At 34.8% G+C, this 13,982-nt stretch overlaps 1 protein-coding gene across 2 annotated transcripts in view; it reads left to right on the top strand.

Annotated features, from left to right (window-relative positions):
- Window positions 1-13,982, top strand: part of LOC139147297 (suppressor of tumorigenicity 14 protein-like) — a 39,227-nt gene that overhangs the window by 22,657 nt on the left and 2,588 nt on the right. For both annotated transcript variants that reach the window (XM_070718345.1, XM_070718344.1), the window contains exons 3-10: window positions 2,275-2,340; window positions 6,286-6,427; window positions 6,885-7,132; window positions 8,244-8,618; window positions 10,247-10,357; window positions 11,077-11,232; window positions 11,564-11,719; window positions 12,580-12,675. In XM_070718345.1, coding sequence (XP_070574446.1) covers window positions 2,275-2,340; window positions 6,286-6,427; window positions 6,885-7,132; window positions 8,244-8,618; window positions 10,247-10,357; window positions 11,077-11,232; window positions 11,564-11,719; window positions 12,580-12,675 — 1,350 coding nt within the window. The remainder of the gene's footprint in view (window positions 1-2,274; window positions 2,341-6,285; window positions 6,428-6,884; window positions 7,133-8,243; window positions 8,619-10,246; window positions 10,358-11,076; window positions 11,233-11,563; window positions 11,720-12,579; window positions 12,676-13,982) is intronic.

The following is a 13,982-nucleotide window of genomic DNA, read 5'->3' as shown; positions in this document are numbered from 1 at the left end:
ATTCCATTTGCAAAGTTCCTTGAAAATGTCTCAAGTAGATACACCTCCTCACTAGTACAGAATTTTGTGAGAAAATAGTGAGAAATAGACGCTTTCTTGCATTTGCTAGAAATGTGCAACAGTTAATTTTTCTCGCAACAACTCGGAGAATATTGTTTTCTCACAGTCAATTAGAGAGAAGTCGTTTTTAATATTCACTGTAATAATAATAATAATAATTATTTTTTTAAAAACGCCTTCCATGTAAAAGATTTCTCGAGGCGCACTACATTTCGGTTATAAAAAATAGAGCAATGAAAATGGTTAAAAATCACACAAGTAACTCTCTTTAAAAAGGTAAGTTTTTAAATGAGACTTAAATGAGTTTTTAAATGAGACTGTATAGCTGTATATATGCAAAAAACTATATTTTCGTCATCAATTGAGAACATAAAGGGGAAAACTAATTTCTGGTCAATTGACCGCGAAAAATCAATTTCGTACAGATATAGAATGAGAAAAGTAATTTCTCACCAAATGATTGCGAGAAAAAATAAAACACTCTTCTGCCAGGTCAAGTGCAAGAAAAAATGAAATTTCACACCCTTCTCGCACGAAGTAGGAAAGTGTCCATTTCTCGCTAATTTCTCACAAAATTCTGCGCTAGTATTACATGTGGATATACCAGATACACGTACAACACGCTTGTCAAATCTGAGAAAACAAGCTTTTTGCATTTGGGCTGACGGGGATAAGACATGTATCATGCATTATTGATTCTGTCGCCCTTCAGCATGCTTTGGATTCCACAAGAGATTTGTCCATGCGTAGCCCCTAAACAGAGTTACACAGTTATGGTGCTATGTAGAAGTCAGTTAAGTCACTTACTACACAAAGTTGCAAGGTACAATGACCTTAAAGAGGACTGTATGAGAGGGTTTTAATAATGCAAGGCAAATACAAACAGCAAGCAGTTGTTTTACTGAATGTTGCATAGTTTACAATAATTACTGATGAAATAGTCATTGACACCTTTAAAATTTGCATTTCTTTGCTTTTATGAATTTTACGTAAAATTTGTCATTCATTAAATGTGATGATTCTTCTATAAATTTCATATCAGACTATACTTTCAGACAGTTTTGTCTCCAACCAAGCTCTAATGTAAGATCAATCAAAAATCTTGATACTAGATCTGTTGCACCAATGTGTTGTAGGCAGCTTTCAAATTGACAAAATCTGTCATAGTCAAAACAAGATAATATTATGGAAGACTTGTCCAAGTAAGTCTTTAATTATGAATTCTTGATCTTCACTCATGGCGTAATATTTGCTTTAAGATGTGACAGGCAGAGTTTTTGCATAGTGCTATGTTTTCAATAAATATACAGGTGCCAGATGCAAGTTTTGTCAACCATGTGATGGAAAGCTGCTAAAAATTCAATTAAAAAGATATTAAACAGTTTTAATTTTTGAAAAAATATTCATAACTTTTGGTTCATATCCCTTTACTTTTCTGTAAAGTAAATACAATGAAATAGGTACAATATTACAATGTTACTGTTGAAAAACTGATCTCTGTCACAGACAAACATTAAGTCATCAACATAACATTGGACAACTGTACATACAGTCCAGCTGTGTTGACAAGTTTACATGCCACAAGGCATTTCAACGTGACAAATCATATGTGCTTTGACTCGTTGACCTCTGTGTTCTTCGATGACTTGAGATCTGAGTGTTAAACCCAGTGAAGCAAAATATGTCAGATGATAATAATAACTGAATAAATAAATAAAAGAAATAAAGAAATAAAACCCATCACATGACTATGTCCTGTTATGAAACAGAAATTAAGATAATATTGTTTTTTTGATGAAGGCAATTAGCATGCCCACTTCATCTGTCAAAAGTTAAATTTCTGAAACCACTGACCTTCAAATTCACATCCAAACTTCCCTGTAAATGTTTTTGTAATTGTAATAATTCAATGAATTCAATGCAAATAGTAGCTACTGACAATTTGACAATGCTAATATTACTTCAAACCATACATACTTTATTTGAAGTGTAATTCAACTTTGATGAAGACAGACATTCATTGAAGCATGCCTTCAATCTACGATGATAGCCCCAAATAGCAATTAATTTTTCATCGGGGGCATTTTATCAAAGAAGTGTACCGACAAACTTTTTTCCTCTTGTTGAATATTTTTGAACACATGAAATATATATTTCCTCTTCCATATGAGTCAAACATAGTGATGTTTCCGTATTTTGTCTTTAATCTTGCAGAAATTCTGTTCACTTTTCTGAGTCACATAGTGGCTAGCATACCGACTGCACCGGGCAATGTTAATGGTAAGTACCTCAGCTAACTTCTTTTCATTTGTGCATGGAGAGTAAAAACCAGCAGTGAAACATTTTTTTTTTTATCAAAACTTCTGCCAAAACTATATGGCACAACGTACAAGAAGAGCATTTTCATAGACCCAAGATTTTCATTCTTTCCTACATATTGATACAAATATGAACAATGGGAAAGCAGAAATGTTTAAATTTTTCACATCAAACCAAGACTTGCTGGAAAGTTTGTTAATGTAAGAATGTTCCTGGCCCGTTACATTCAGAGTGAGTTTTCTGGTAATATGTATATACCGGTAGATCTGTATATAGATAAATTTATCAAAGAGCCATGAATATTGCCACTGAGGTATAGTCAAACGTTTCTTCCCAGAAAATACAAATGCTTGAGATGTGAGTTCACAATACAGTCTGTCATTTCAGTTTTGTGGTGGTTTTCACAACAGTAATGTAAGGTCGCTGTTACACTACAAATAAAATCCAATCTCCAAATAATTATGATTGTAAATAACAGCACTGTTTCTTGTGCTAATGCAAAACAGCATACATGAATTTGATGTTACGAAATGCAAATAGACAAATGGACAAGTATAGAGAGAAGAGAGTGTTAAACATAAAACAGCTCAAAGTATGAAAGTCATTAAGGTTGACACTGAAGTCACAAATGCAACATTAAAGAAATTATCTGAGTTAACTGCTGTGTTGAGGCATCTGGTACATACATGTGTCACCTAAGTTTGATTTCCACCAGGTCCTATGTTGCTCCTTTATGGTCATAGATTACTGGTTTTCATACAAGGGAAATTACTTTAGTTTTACAGATTTGTCTCTTCAATGAAGTTTTGATAGGTGGGAGAACTTTTAGTATCATGAAATCTTTCCTCCAAGTGCACAATAGAAATAGACGTGGTTTATTTCATTTGATATTTGGAAATATGTATAAAAATGTCAGGTAGCATTGCTCAGTAAGCAGTATTTCATTTTCAAATTTGTGCAAGAATTTGTAATCGTATGAGTTTCAAAATTTCTCAGGTAAGTTCACAAATTTATCAAAAATGACTTGGTGGAGAGATTAAATTTGAACACATGTACTTGACATTGAATAACATTGGTATTGAGAAAAATGTATTGTGCAACTTGGAACCTGACAGCGATGCTTACAGATCCTGAAAAGTTAAGGTTTGAGTGTAGAAGTCAAGTTGAAAATTTATGTCAATTGAGGACGTAAACTTTATACAATCAATTCCAATCAAATAGTTTTCTCAAATCTGTCGTAGAAATTCATAACATGCGACTGAACTCCAAAGGAATTCACTGAGATGAAGTATGAATAGTCGGCAAAGTATATCAATGGAACATGCATGCAGTGAACAAATACAAACTAAATTTCAGAAATGTCTTATGCGCACTACTGTCACACTTAATGCATATTTACAATGCAAAATGTAGAGTCTGTTCAATCACAGTTACTATAGCAACTAGCTCACAAAGATTCCACTACACGTTTTTCTGCATCTGATGTGTGAAGAGTGTCCTTCAACAACGTTTGTTGGAATTTTACTCCAACCGTGTAATTTTGCCTGAAGGCAGTTCCTTCAACTTTTGGTTATAATGAGTTTTCTCCTGGAAGTCACTCTGAACATGAGCCTGATAATTGAATGAAAACGAGAAGATTGTGTCACAGTAGCTGTGACCTTTATGGTCTGGACAGGATCATACAAACTCTAAACCTAGTCTAATGAAGTTATCATTAGGGAAATATATAAATCAGTTTTTCTATAAGAGAAGATTGCCAGCTACAACAGCAAGCAATGACAACGATGTAACAATTTTTTAGCTTACATCACAATAATATGATATTATTGGAAAGGAAACTCCTGTTTCTGTATTCCTTATAGGCTAAATGGTGCCCCCTTATTTTCTGACTTGTGTTATATTGTTTGTAAAATTTTGCAGAATTTGTTCAAACTGAAGTGGATACATCTGTAAAATTCATTCATTCATTCATGAATTTAACTAATGATTTGAAATGCAATGTCTGTACTCTTCTACAATAGAGCCATTTAAATTGGTGATATAACACAGCTCCCATTGTCCATTTTAAATTTTTTACTGGAATTTGGCTCCAATGATCTATAATCTTTCCCATGGGCTGTATGATAGAGAAGTGCATGTGATCTGACTTTGTAAAGTATTTGACTATTTTACATTTGTGTTCGCCCATCAGCTTTACTAAAGCTGTATAAAAGGGTATTATCATATTACAAAGAGTATTATCATTAATTTTGTAAATTTTTTGTCCGATGAATTTAGTTGAAACCATACATCCCACAATGCATTTCCATCATTACCACACACTAACGTAAATACCAGTTGTTATACTGAACATCTCTTCCATGGATAAATGCAATGTCCGGCATGAAGATTCTAATCCAGTGTTGTCCTTAGAAGCCGGGTGCCGGGTAAAAAACCCGGCTGTTTTGCATTTTTTCCCGGCTACTTTTAACGTAATTAGATTTTTATAGACCTATTAATTTCGGTATTGCACTGCCAGTTTCACGACCCCTTTCCCCCGCATGGAACTGCACAAACACAAAACTGGCTATATACCCATTTGTGGCTTTTTTAGCCCGATCTTTTATTTGTCAAACAGTGTTGCCTTTGTTACGAGCAGTGTAATTGGTTTGATTAGTATGAAGGTCATCTTAGGTCATTTTTAACGGTGCCGTCAAAAAGAAATGTGGCGTCGGCCACTGGCACCTTGTCGATGGAATATTTTTTCCCGAAGAAAGCCCGTTCGAAAGTTATACTTGATTCCAACAATGCATTTAGTTTATGTATGAAAAACTTCAATTTCGCTGAATTTGTGAGAGAAAAGCGCCGAAAAGATGTGATTTTGATCGACGGTTCGAAGTTCATGGCATGAGAGTCTGGCAAGCTAGTTTTCCGCCGCCGCGCCTGCACTGGCTGCCAACGTCACTACGAGTATGATCTTCTCAACAAATCAAGTCATTCTCAGAGCAATACCGACGCATTTTCTAGCTAGATTAATTTTTAAAAAATGAGCTAGAACTGATTTTTTTTAAGAACCAACTGTTTATTTGAACGGGTATTGAATCCATTGATTATTTTTACGTACCAGAATCCACGGTCACAGGCATGTCTGTTGCCGACCGTTACCGACCGGCGCATCATCATCACGGCTCACGGCTTCACCGTGGCGCTGATCCCCTGTTGGACATCGTCGTGGATTCCGGCATGGGTTCAATTTCACTGCGCTTCTCCATGTTCTCTATGTTGGGTTGTCCGATAGTGTCTTCGATGGACCCTCTGAATCATTTTTTTCACGGACTCGTGGAGCAAATTTGAAAGAAAATAGAGTTGTTTCCTTCCAACGCCATACTGCATATCTGCTTTGATCAAATTTGGGACAGCGAGACGCGATGAGTTGCACGGTTGGCATTTATTAGTAATTTGTTGCAACATTTCTGTCAATCACTCACTTTGTGTCATAAGTTTCAGAAACTATGTGGTAATGAAGAATGGGAAATGAGCAGACTACAGGTGATTTAAGATTAAACGTTAAATCTTCAATGCAAAGAAAACCATAAGTGTGCCATTAATAATACAAACAAAACAAAATCATGTTTGTTTGTTTTGTTGTATGTGAGCCACGTCTAAGACACACAACAAAAGTACTGTTTCAGTCTCAGCTAAATGTCACCTCAGATGCCACCAGAGAACACCATTTCCACTCAAAAATTTCATTTTTCGCCTTGCGAGAGGGGGGAACACCCCCCTCTCGCGCTCCCCCCCTCGTTCGCTACGCTCACTCGCCGCTCGGTCGCTTCGCTCCCTCGCAGTCCACCCGTCTACTTTCTTAAATTACCCGGCTACTTTTAAATATAAGGACAAGATTCTAAGTCCCTGTTTCTTTTGCAGAATGTGGGAGAACGGTCTTCAGCAACTTTACAAATGCTGCTGTTTCTGGAGATATCACGTCACCCAACATTTCCCGTAATGCTGCAATGTCAGTAATTGAATGTAATTACAGCATTTTAGCCCCGGAAGGTAAAGTCATCAGGTAAGTTGTTTCTACTCACCCTGCCTATATATCATCAACTCAAAAGGTATATAATGTAATAAGGTAAAGCTGAAAATACTGAAACTTTATATGAAATTTGATTTCATTATTATTTTAACTTACTTTCTACAAATAGACTCTCCACATGATCAATCAAAACCTGGTTTGAGACATGTGATTTAATGATTGATCATAAATTAACAGGGGCCACAATTTTCCCTGAGAAATACTGCAAAACTCTCTGTTCACTCTATACCTTATTACAGGTTTCACTTCTTAAATAAAAAATCCTTGTTTTGAACACAATATTATCAGCCTGGGAATTTTTTTGTTCATAAATGTAAAAAAAATGTGGCACTCATTTTTAAAATGTTATTTAGGCACAAATCTTCAATTTGATGAAAAATTTAAAGGCAGTCCACCTTTAAACAAAAACTATTTCATTTCCTTCCTACAGATTACGTTTCATGGAAATCAGTATACCACCGAGCATCGACTGTATGGAATCTTATATCAAAATACACACTACAGAAGCATTGTTATACAGTGAAAAACTACCCAGGCTGATCTGTGGCAGTCCCAGGATAGACCCGGTGGTGCTTCCGTTTAATCATGTTGATATCCAGTACCGATTTACAGCTGATACTAACAATACCATGGATACAGTATCGTTCCACATCAATTATGAAATCATTGAAAAATCACGTAAGTCTCCTTGATCCATCTTGTTTAAATTACCGCATGATTGAAAACCTGCGTAATCCTTTCATATAGCTATATTAATCTCTTTGAGCATTCTTAGTAAGGCAAAACTTTGATTTAGTAGATATGGCATAATCTTCTATTCTTCATGTATATCAATGCATTGCATGGACTTTTATTAACTGTGCGCAATTCAAACTCAAAGATCAAAGTGTGATATGCTGTGATTATAAAATGAACAGAACTGCAAAACAATGTCATATAATGTGATAATTGTAAGACTTTTTTCAAAAGGTACAATTCCTACCAGTTACGTTGATGGTTCACTATTTCCTATTTCACATGTTCCAAATATTATTTTGAGTGTAGCTTGCACTGCAAGGATAATCTATTTGTATGCTGTTGAATCAAGTGTATTTCGTTGTTGAAAAATTTTGCTTCACGCCAGCAGAATTTTTTATTTGGCTGTTTCAAAATTGGAGTAATATTACACTTATATCAACCTATGGGGAATTACGGGAATGTCCGTGGAATACTAGCTGGTATATTCAGGAAAAAACCTCAATAATGACAAAAAATGTGTAAAATAGGATGTACAGTGTATATGAAATAAGTTCTTTTATAGCACATAAATCAATTTATTCTGCTATGGCAAAATATTACCACTGATAATAATTAATTTTCATTGCTCATTTAACAATTAGTACAGTATCAGTTATAAGGCAGTATGTATATTTAGTTTTCCATTCCAAAAAAGTTTTAGGTTTCCAGCAGACTACTTATCAATCTCATGCAGTTATGTTTATGGCATGGCTTTGTTTGAGAGAAACTTTGCATATGGACATAAAATGAATTGATTTGTTGAGTCAAATTGACAACATGTTGGTTGTCGTCTGCTCCAATTCACTCAAACCATAATCAATAAAATATATACCCAAGGAGTAAAGTGACCACATTATCATTTCAGCAGAGAATACCCCAGAAAAGAGGAACGGAATCAACAATGAAATCCAAGGTCGGAAAATGTAACTGTCATTTTGATGTAGAATCCTGTGAGCCATATACCGTAGTTATTTTTTGATTCCAATCACTTCTAAATCACTTTTCTTTGCAGCGACAGAGTGTGGTCGGCATCTTGAGACTATTGTCGGCCAATCAGGAATAATTCAGTCGCCAAATTTCCCACAACCATACCCGGAGAACTCAGACTGTCTCTGGACAATAGTGGCACCGAAAGGCAGCCACATCCGGCTGAGATTCAATTCCGTCTTTCACATTGAGGAGTCCATGTTCTGTCAAAGGGATTACCTTCATGTTGGCAATGATCTCTCCAGGATTGATTTCAACAGTGCGACGTCGTATAAATATTGCGCGAGTGAAGCACCATTTGAGATGGTCTCCCGCGGCAACTATCTGTGGCTCCAATTTATGAGTGATTATTCGAGATCTTTTTCAGGCTTTCAAGCTGAATACAAGGTTCTCCTACCAGGTAAGATGACAGCACAAAAACCTAGTTCTCACAAAAGGGAAATGCCTTTACAAACTCGATCCAGCTGTGCATATAGTCTTTTCTTCAATTTATGATAGTATAGAGCCATAGATATATTTCTGAATTTATGATAGTGTAGAACCATAGAGATATGATATTTTTAACTATCTAAAAAATAAATCAGTGTTTATAGTGCTTTATCAAAGAATTTGTCCTTTATGGTCATTCACAGATTTCAAGACAAGGCAACTTACAGAATTAGCAGTAGAAAATAAAATTGTACCTTTATAGATGAAAATGTTACTTTCAATGATGAAAACAGTGATGTGATATATTATTCGGCAAAATCCACAACACAAGTACTAAGATGATGTTGTCTTATTTACTTTTTAACGTACTTTACCAAATTATACGAAACCAATAAATGATTTTTTGATTTTCCTTGCTTTTTAGTCACTTTCATCAATATTCTAAGGAAACAAATGAGATGGAGAGGACTGATAAAATGTTGTCCCATGCTGGAGTCTAGAGATAATTGTTAATTGTTCATCATGAATTGGTGCCTTTATTACTGAAAGATAAAAGTCATAAATTGATCTGCTAAAACTGTATCATCAGAAACTTTTAAATATTGAAAATTTTAAACACTTGGTACTATGCATAATTATAGGAAAACTTCATGTTTTAACAAATGTATTGAAGCATTTATACAACTCTGATATAAAGGGTGCCACCATTTACTACAATGTAACATTCTCAGAACTTACATTTAATTGTACTGTCAGTTCATGCTGTCTCAGGTTTCAACCATGATTGCCCATGAGGATTTTAGGTTTGCTGCCAAGTATAATAGACATTGTCTGAGAGCAACATTTGGGAAGACATTGTGGATTGGTTAGAGCTTATTTGAATAGATTGATTATGAGTCGTATCATATATGGAGAATATTTGCATGAGTTTTGTGAGATTATGTGGATAAAGTAGAAGAAATTATATTTGGAAATCTTTATTCCTACTGTAAATCTCACCCTTAATTGCTACTGCAAACCATTTGCTTAAATTTCAATGCTCCTTTGGCCTGTCACTTTTGAAACTTTAATTAAGTTTTTGCACTGAAAATTAATGCCGTACATTTTCAGAAATCAAACGTACATATGAATGGACGAATTTTTAACCTTACAACTTCTTATCCCAGTGGGCTAGTTTTCTCAATGTTTTTCTGAAATCAATACCGATCAAGGTAGTGTGACAGAACTTGTATTTTCTGTTATAGCCTACAGCAAGCACAGACAGCTGCTTGTCCGTATCTCACACCTGCTCATAAATTGTTGAGGTTTATCCTTGTAAGTTTTCAATATGCTGATGTACATTGTAGTTACAGAGACAGGGATACAACATGTACATTAGAAAGTACACATGCCTGGGGCAAGACCAACTGTTGTGACTGCACATGACAGATACAATGGATGACTTGTGAAGACTTCGTGCTACATGCATGAAAGTGAGAATTGTTAAAAGTACAGAGAAAACAGTATGAGAAGCATAAAGCTTTACTGTACATCTGTTGTTTAGATCAGACTGCTGCTGCCAAAAATGAATGACGAAATGTGGTTTTTTTGTTGAAACAGATCCGTGCAAGAACAACTCATATTTTCAGTGTTCAACTGTGCAGTGTATTCATCGAGATCGTATCTGCAATGGCATCAATGACTGTACAAACGGTAGAGATGAATATTGCAGTGAGTATTTGGATGGTATTATTCTAGGTGTAAAAATTGAATGTGTTAATTTGATGTCTTCACTACACAAATACTGGTACATATCAAAGATGTTCTATTTTGCAAATCTTAACTTCAAAAATTTTTTGTTTTGCAAATTTTTAAAACCTCACAAAATTTACGGTAGTTTTGTGAAGACTGAGATTAAGGTAATCTGAAATGATATTGTAAATATGAGGAATTGATCTCTGAATTGATTTTCTGTGATTTCACTTTACAACCAACATCTGTCAACTTATAATATCTAAGCTAACTCAGGTCACATATGAAAATTGTACGTGATATTTCAAGATACTGGTACAAGGCCAAGATGGTGTGCTGAAGTGGTGCATCTTTTTGTTCGCCTCTTGTATTGAACAAGTAGAGACAAAAGTATACTTTTTTTGTGTATCATACCTGGCATGGCGTACTCCATGTGGACTTTATTCAAAGGCCATGTAATTGATATTTCTTCTCCATTATGACATCTATTGGATATGTGACTGTAATTTCGATATTATTACCTCTATTGGATATGTGACTGTTATTCTTTCGTGTATTTTGTACAAATTGTCATATGGTATTGTTATTTAGGTTGATATATGGCTATTATTCTTTCATTTCAATAGTTGTTTCACTTAACTCACATACCAATCTTACAGTGGATATGTGACTGTCTTTACCTCCATGTTTCTCTGTAGATGGTACCAGCATTAGTGATGAAACATGCTTACAATGTTACGATGGTACTTGCATAGCACCATTTCTGTCACCCTATGACAAAAACTACGGCCTTGACTATTGGTGGTTTTGTGATGAATATGATCATTGCAAAGATGGTACGGACGAAGCCATTGGTGAGTTAATTAATGTGAAGACTGTATCTATACAGATTGAATTGCTAAACTTGATCTCATTCAGTTGTGATAAATCTTAAATGCTAATGTCTGCTGTATAGCTTCAAGTTTACTGCTTTTCATAGAATCACCCAATGTTTTGATAAATATGTGATTTCATTAACTTTGTCTTTCATCAGGAATTTTGTCTTCATTTTTGATATTTCAACACAAAACCACTCAAATGTGTATGTACGAATGTCCACCTGTTGCATGGTATTAAAAATCATATGGTAAAAGGTCAGTGTATGCTATAATATGTAAATTTCAAGTTGAATCTCTTCTATTTCAGATGTATGTTTCACCCTTGGAAGTCGATATCATGCAATGTTCCAGTGCAAAGCGCCTGACTATGATTTTATGATATTCAAAAAACACACATGCGATGGGAATTTAGATTGTCCATTCGGTGAGGATGAAGCTCCTGCAATGTGTCACAAAGATGATGGTAAGTGTAAGAATTGGCTGTACCAAATACATGAAGGATGGAACATTTGTCGCAGAAGTTCTGTGCCATTTAATACTTTATAACAGTTTTACCTTCAGATATTTAAGTCTCTTTGATGAAATTGATAGTGTGATTAATTTTCAAAAAGTGACCATTACCTGTCGATTTTGCATCATTTATTAGTGGTAGTATGATGTAAGTGGCATATGTGCATGTGTATGGATATTTCAAAGGAAATACAATGTAGCATAGGTGACGTGATCCTCCATTATGTACATGAATTACTCAAATTAAAGATTTAAAGAGAAAGAATTTAGAGTTATTGGCAAAGTGATACAAAAATGTGGGAAAATGTAAGAGAACTGACCAAGAGAAACTTGATCAGGACCTTATCACATCCTACAGTAGTTTCAGAAAATTGAAGTTGTAGACCTGGTCAATTGCCTTCAAGAAGAAATTCTTCAGATTTTGATCTTGACAATAAGATAAAGGCAAGGTTATTGAACTTTGCCCTGTAAAGGTCATTCAGTTAGTGATTCAGGTGATATATTGCTTGATTGTCTGTTATTCATAATAGCATGCTGCCTGAAGTATGTAAATAATGACAATGCTGATCACATATTGTATGCATTACAGGTGGCCGTTGTTGTGTTAAATTTCAGAATCCATAGAGACAGTATGACATCATTGTGGCTGTGTGATAAATGAAGAAAGAAAAATATATTCCATTCGACATACACTGGTTGTCTTTCTACTAACCCCATACTAGTTAAATCATACACTTCTACTGTTGGGACATTTTTTCATGATTATTTCTCAATAACTGTTTGCAACCCTTGTATTTTTTTCTTGCTACACAGACAATGAGAAATGGAAACCAAACATCACAGTCATTGTCCTGCCATTGGTATTAGCTGCAGTCATCATGGGAGTATTCATTTTGATATATGCTGTCGGTAAGTTTTCTTTCCTTAACGATACCAGTACACCAGAAATTTTTTTTTCTTTTCTTTTACTGGTAATGGCATATATTGCACAAACATACCTTTTGGATTCAATTTACTTTTTTGTCCATCAGATTATTGACAGCAATTTTGACTATTGTCTGTCAAAAGAAGTTAAATCTGGCACATTCTCATAAAAATTTACATGTCAATAGCACTATACTAGCAAATTTGCATGATGGCTGTCAAACTTAAGTAAATTAACTGTTGTGAAATTCAAGTCGTCCTGTAATGTGACAAAAAAATAGTTTTGACTAGCACTGTTGAAAACAGAGATTTTGCCTGGCTGATCTGCTGGGCATTGAAACGGTCACACAGGCAGTGAATTTTCCCTTCTTTTGGTAAATTTTAGCATAGTCTTACTTCACGGCTGTAATTAGCAATGCTATCTATGCGTAACGAAATGGTCAACAGTGTAATACTTTAGACTGAAAAACAACGGGTTAATGGCTGTGAGTGAACTTTTTCTTCCAATCTGCTGCTACTTGCATCGTTGCATCTTTGCATCTCACCAAATGTGATACATTAAATTGTCGTTTTCAATTATTTTGAAATTGTTTCCCGACAACGGGCAATATAGTTGACAATTTCACTGCTATCTCCTAAATTATGCATACTGTTGTAAATAGTTTTGCAAATAATTCAAAATGGGAAAAACTTGTGCTTTGAAGCAAATTTTAGAATTCACTAGGTGTTTATACTCTACACTGGAAGTATTAAAGCTCTGAATATCTGATGATACAAAGCAGAGTGACTTGTGTGATCATTGTTGTCGTGTGTAACACATCCAATTTGATCAAATGTCACTGTTCTAAGCAAGATTTGAAACCCCAGAATCTACCAGTGAAAGTTTTAAAACACCGACTGAGATTTAGACAGGTAGTATGTGTAGGTGAGAAACAGGTTTGCCTGAAAGGCAAAATGGACAGGAAACCGGAAATTTAGTTCTCTATGTGATCATGAATTTTTCACTAAGCAATTTGTTTTGTAATCTTGAAATGTGATTAGTACAAATTATTCATGCAATTGAATCAGGTGTAAACAATTATCTTAACTAATGTTTGCCGTGAAATTCAATGCAATGCAGCCAGTGATAAATTAAATTCCAAAAATCTTTTCTGGATTTCAGTTTCAAGGTCATTAGAATCTGATATTAAACACAGAATCTATGCGGAAATCACCATTGTTTAAGGATAGTAGGAATAGTCATTGGAATCTCTATGGATGTACAGTGGTATATGGATTAACTGCTAGTTCAT

The sequence above is a fragment of the Ptychodera flava genome, chromosome 13, assembly GCF_041260155.1.
Source record: "Ptychodera flava strain L36383 chromosome 13, AS_Pfla_20210202, whole genome shotgun sequence".
Classification (NCBI taxonomy): Eukaryota; Metazoa; Hemichordata; class Enteropneusta; family Ptychoderidae; genus Ptychodera; species Ptychodera flava.
This window is presented reverse-complemented; position numbering and strand designations above follow the sequence as displayed.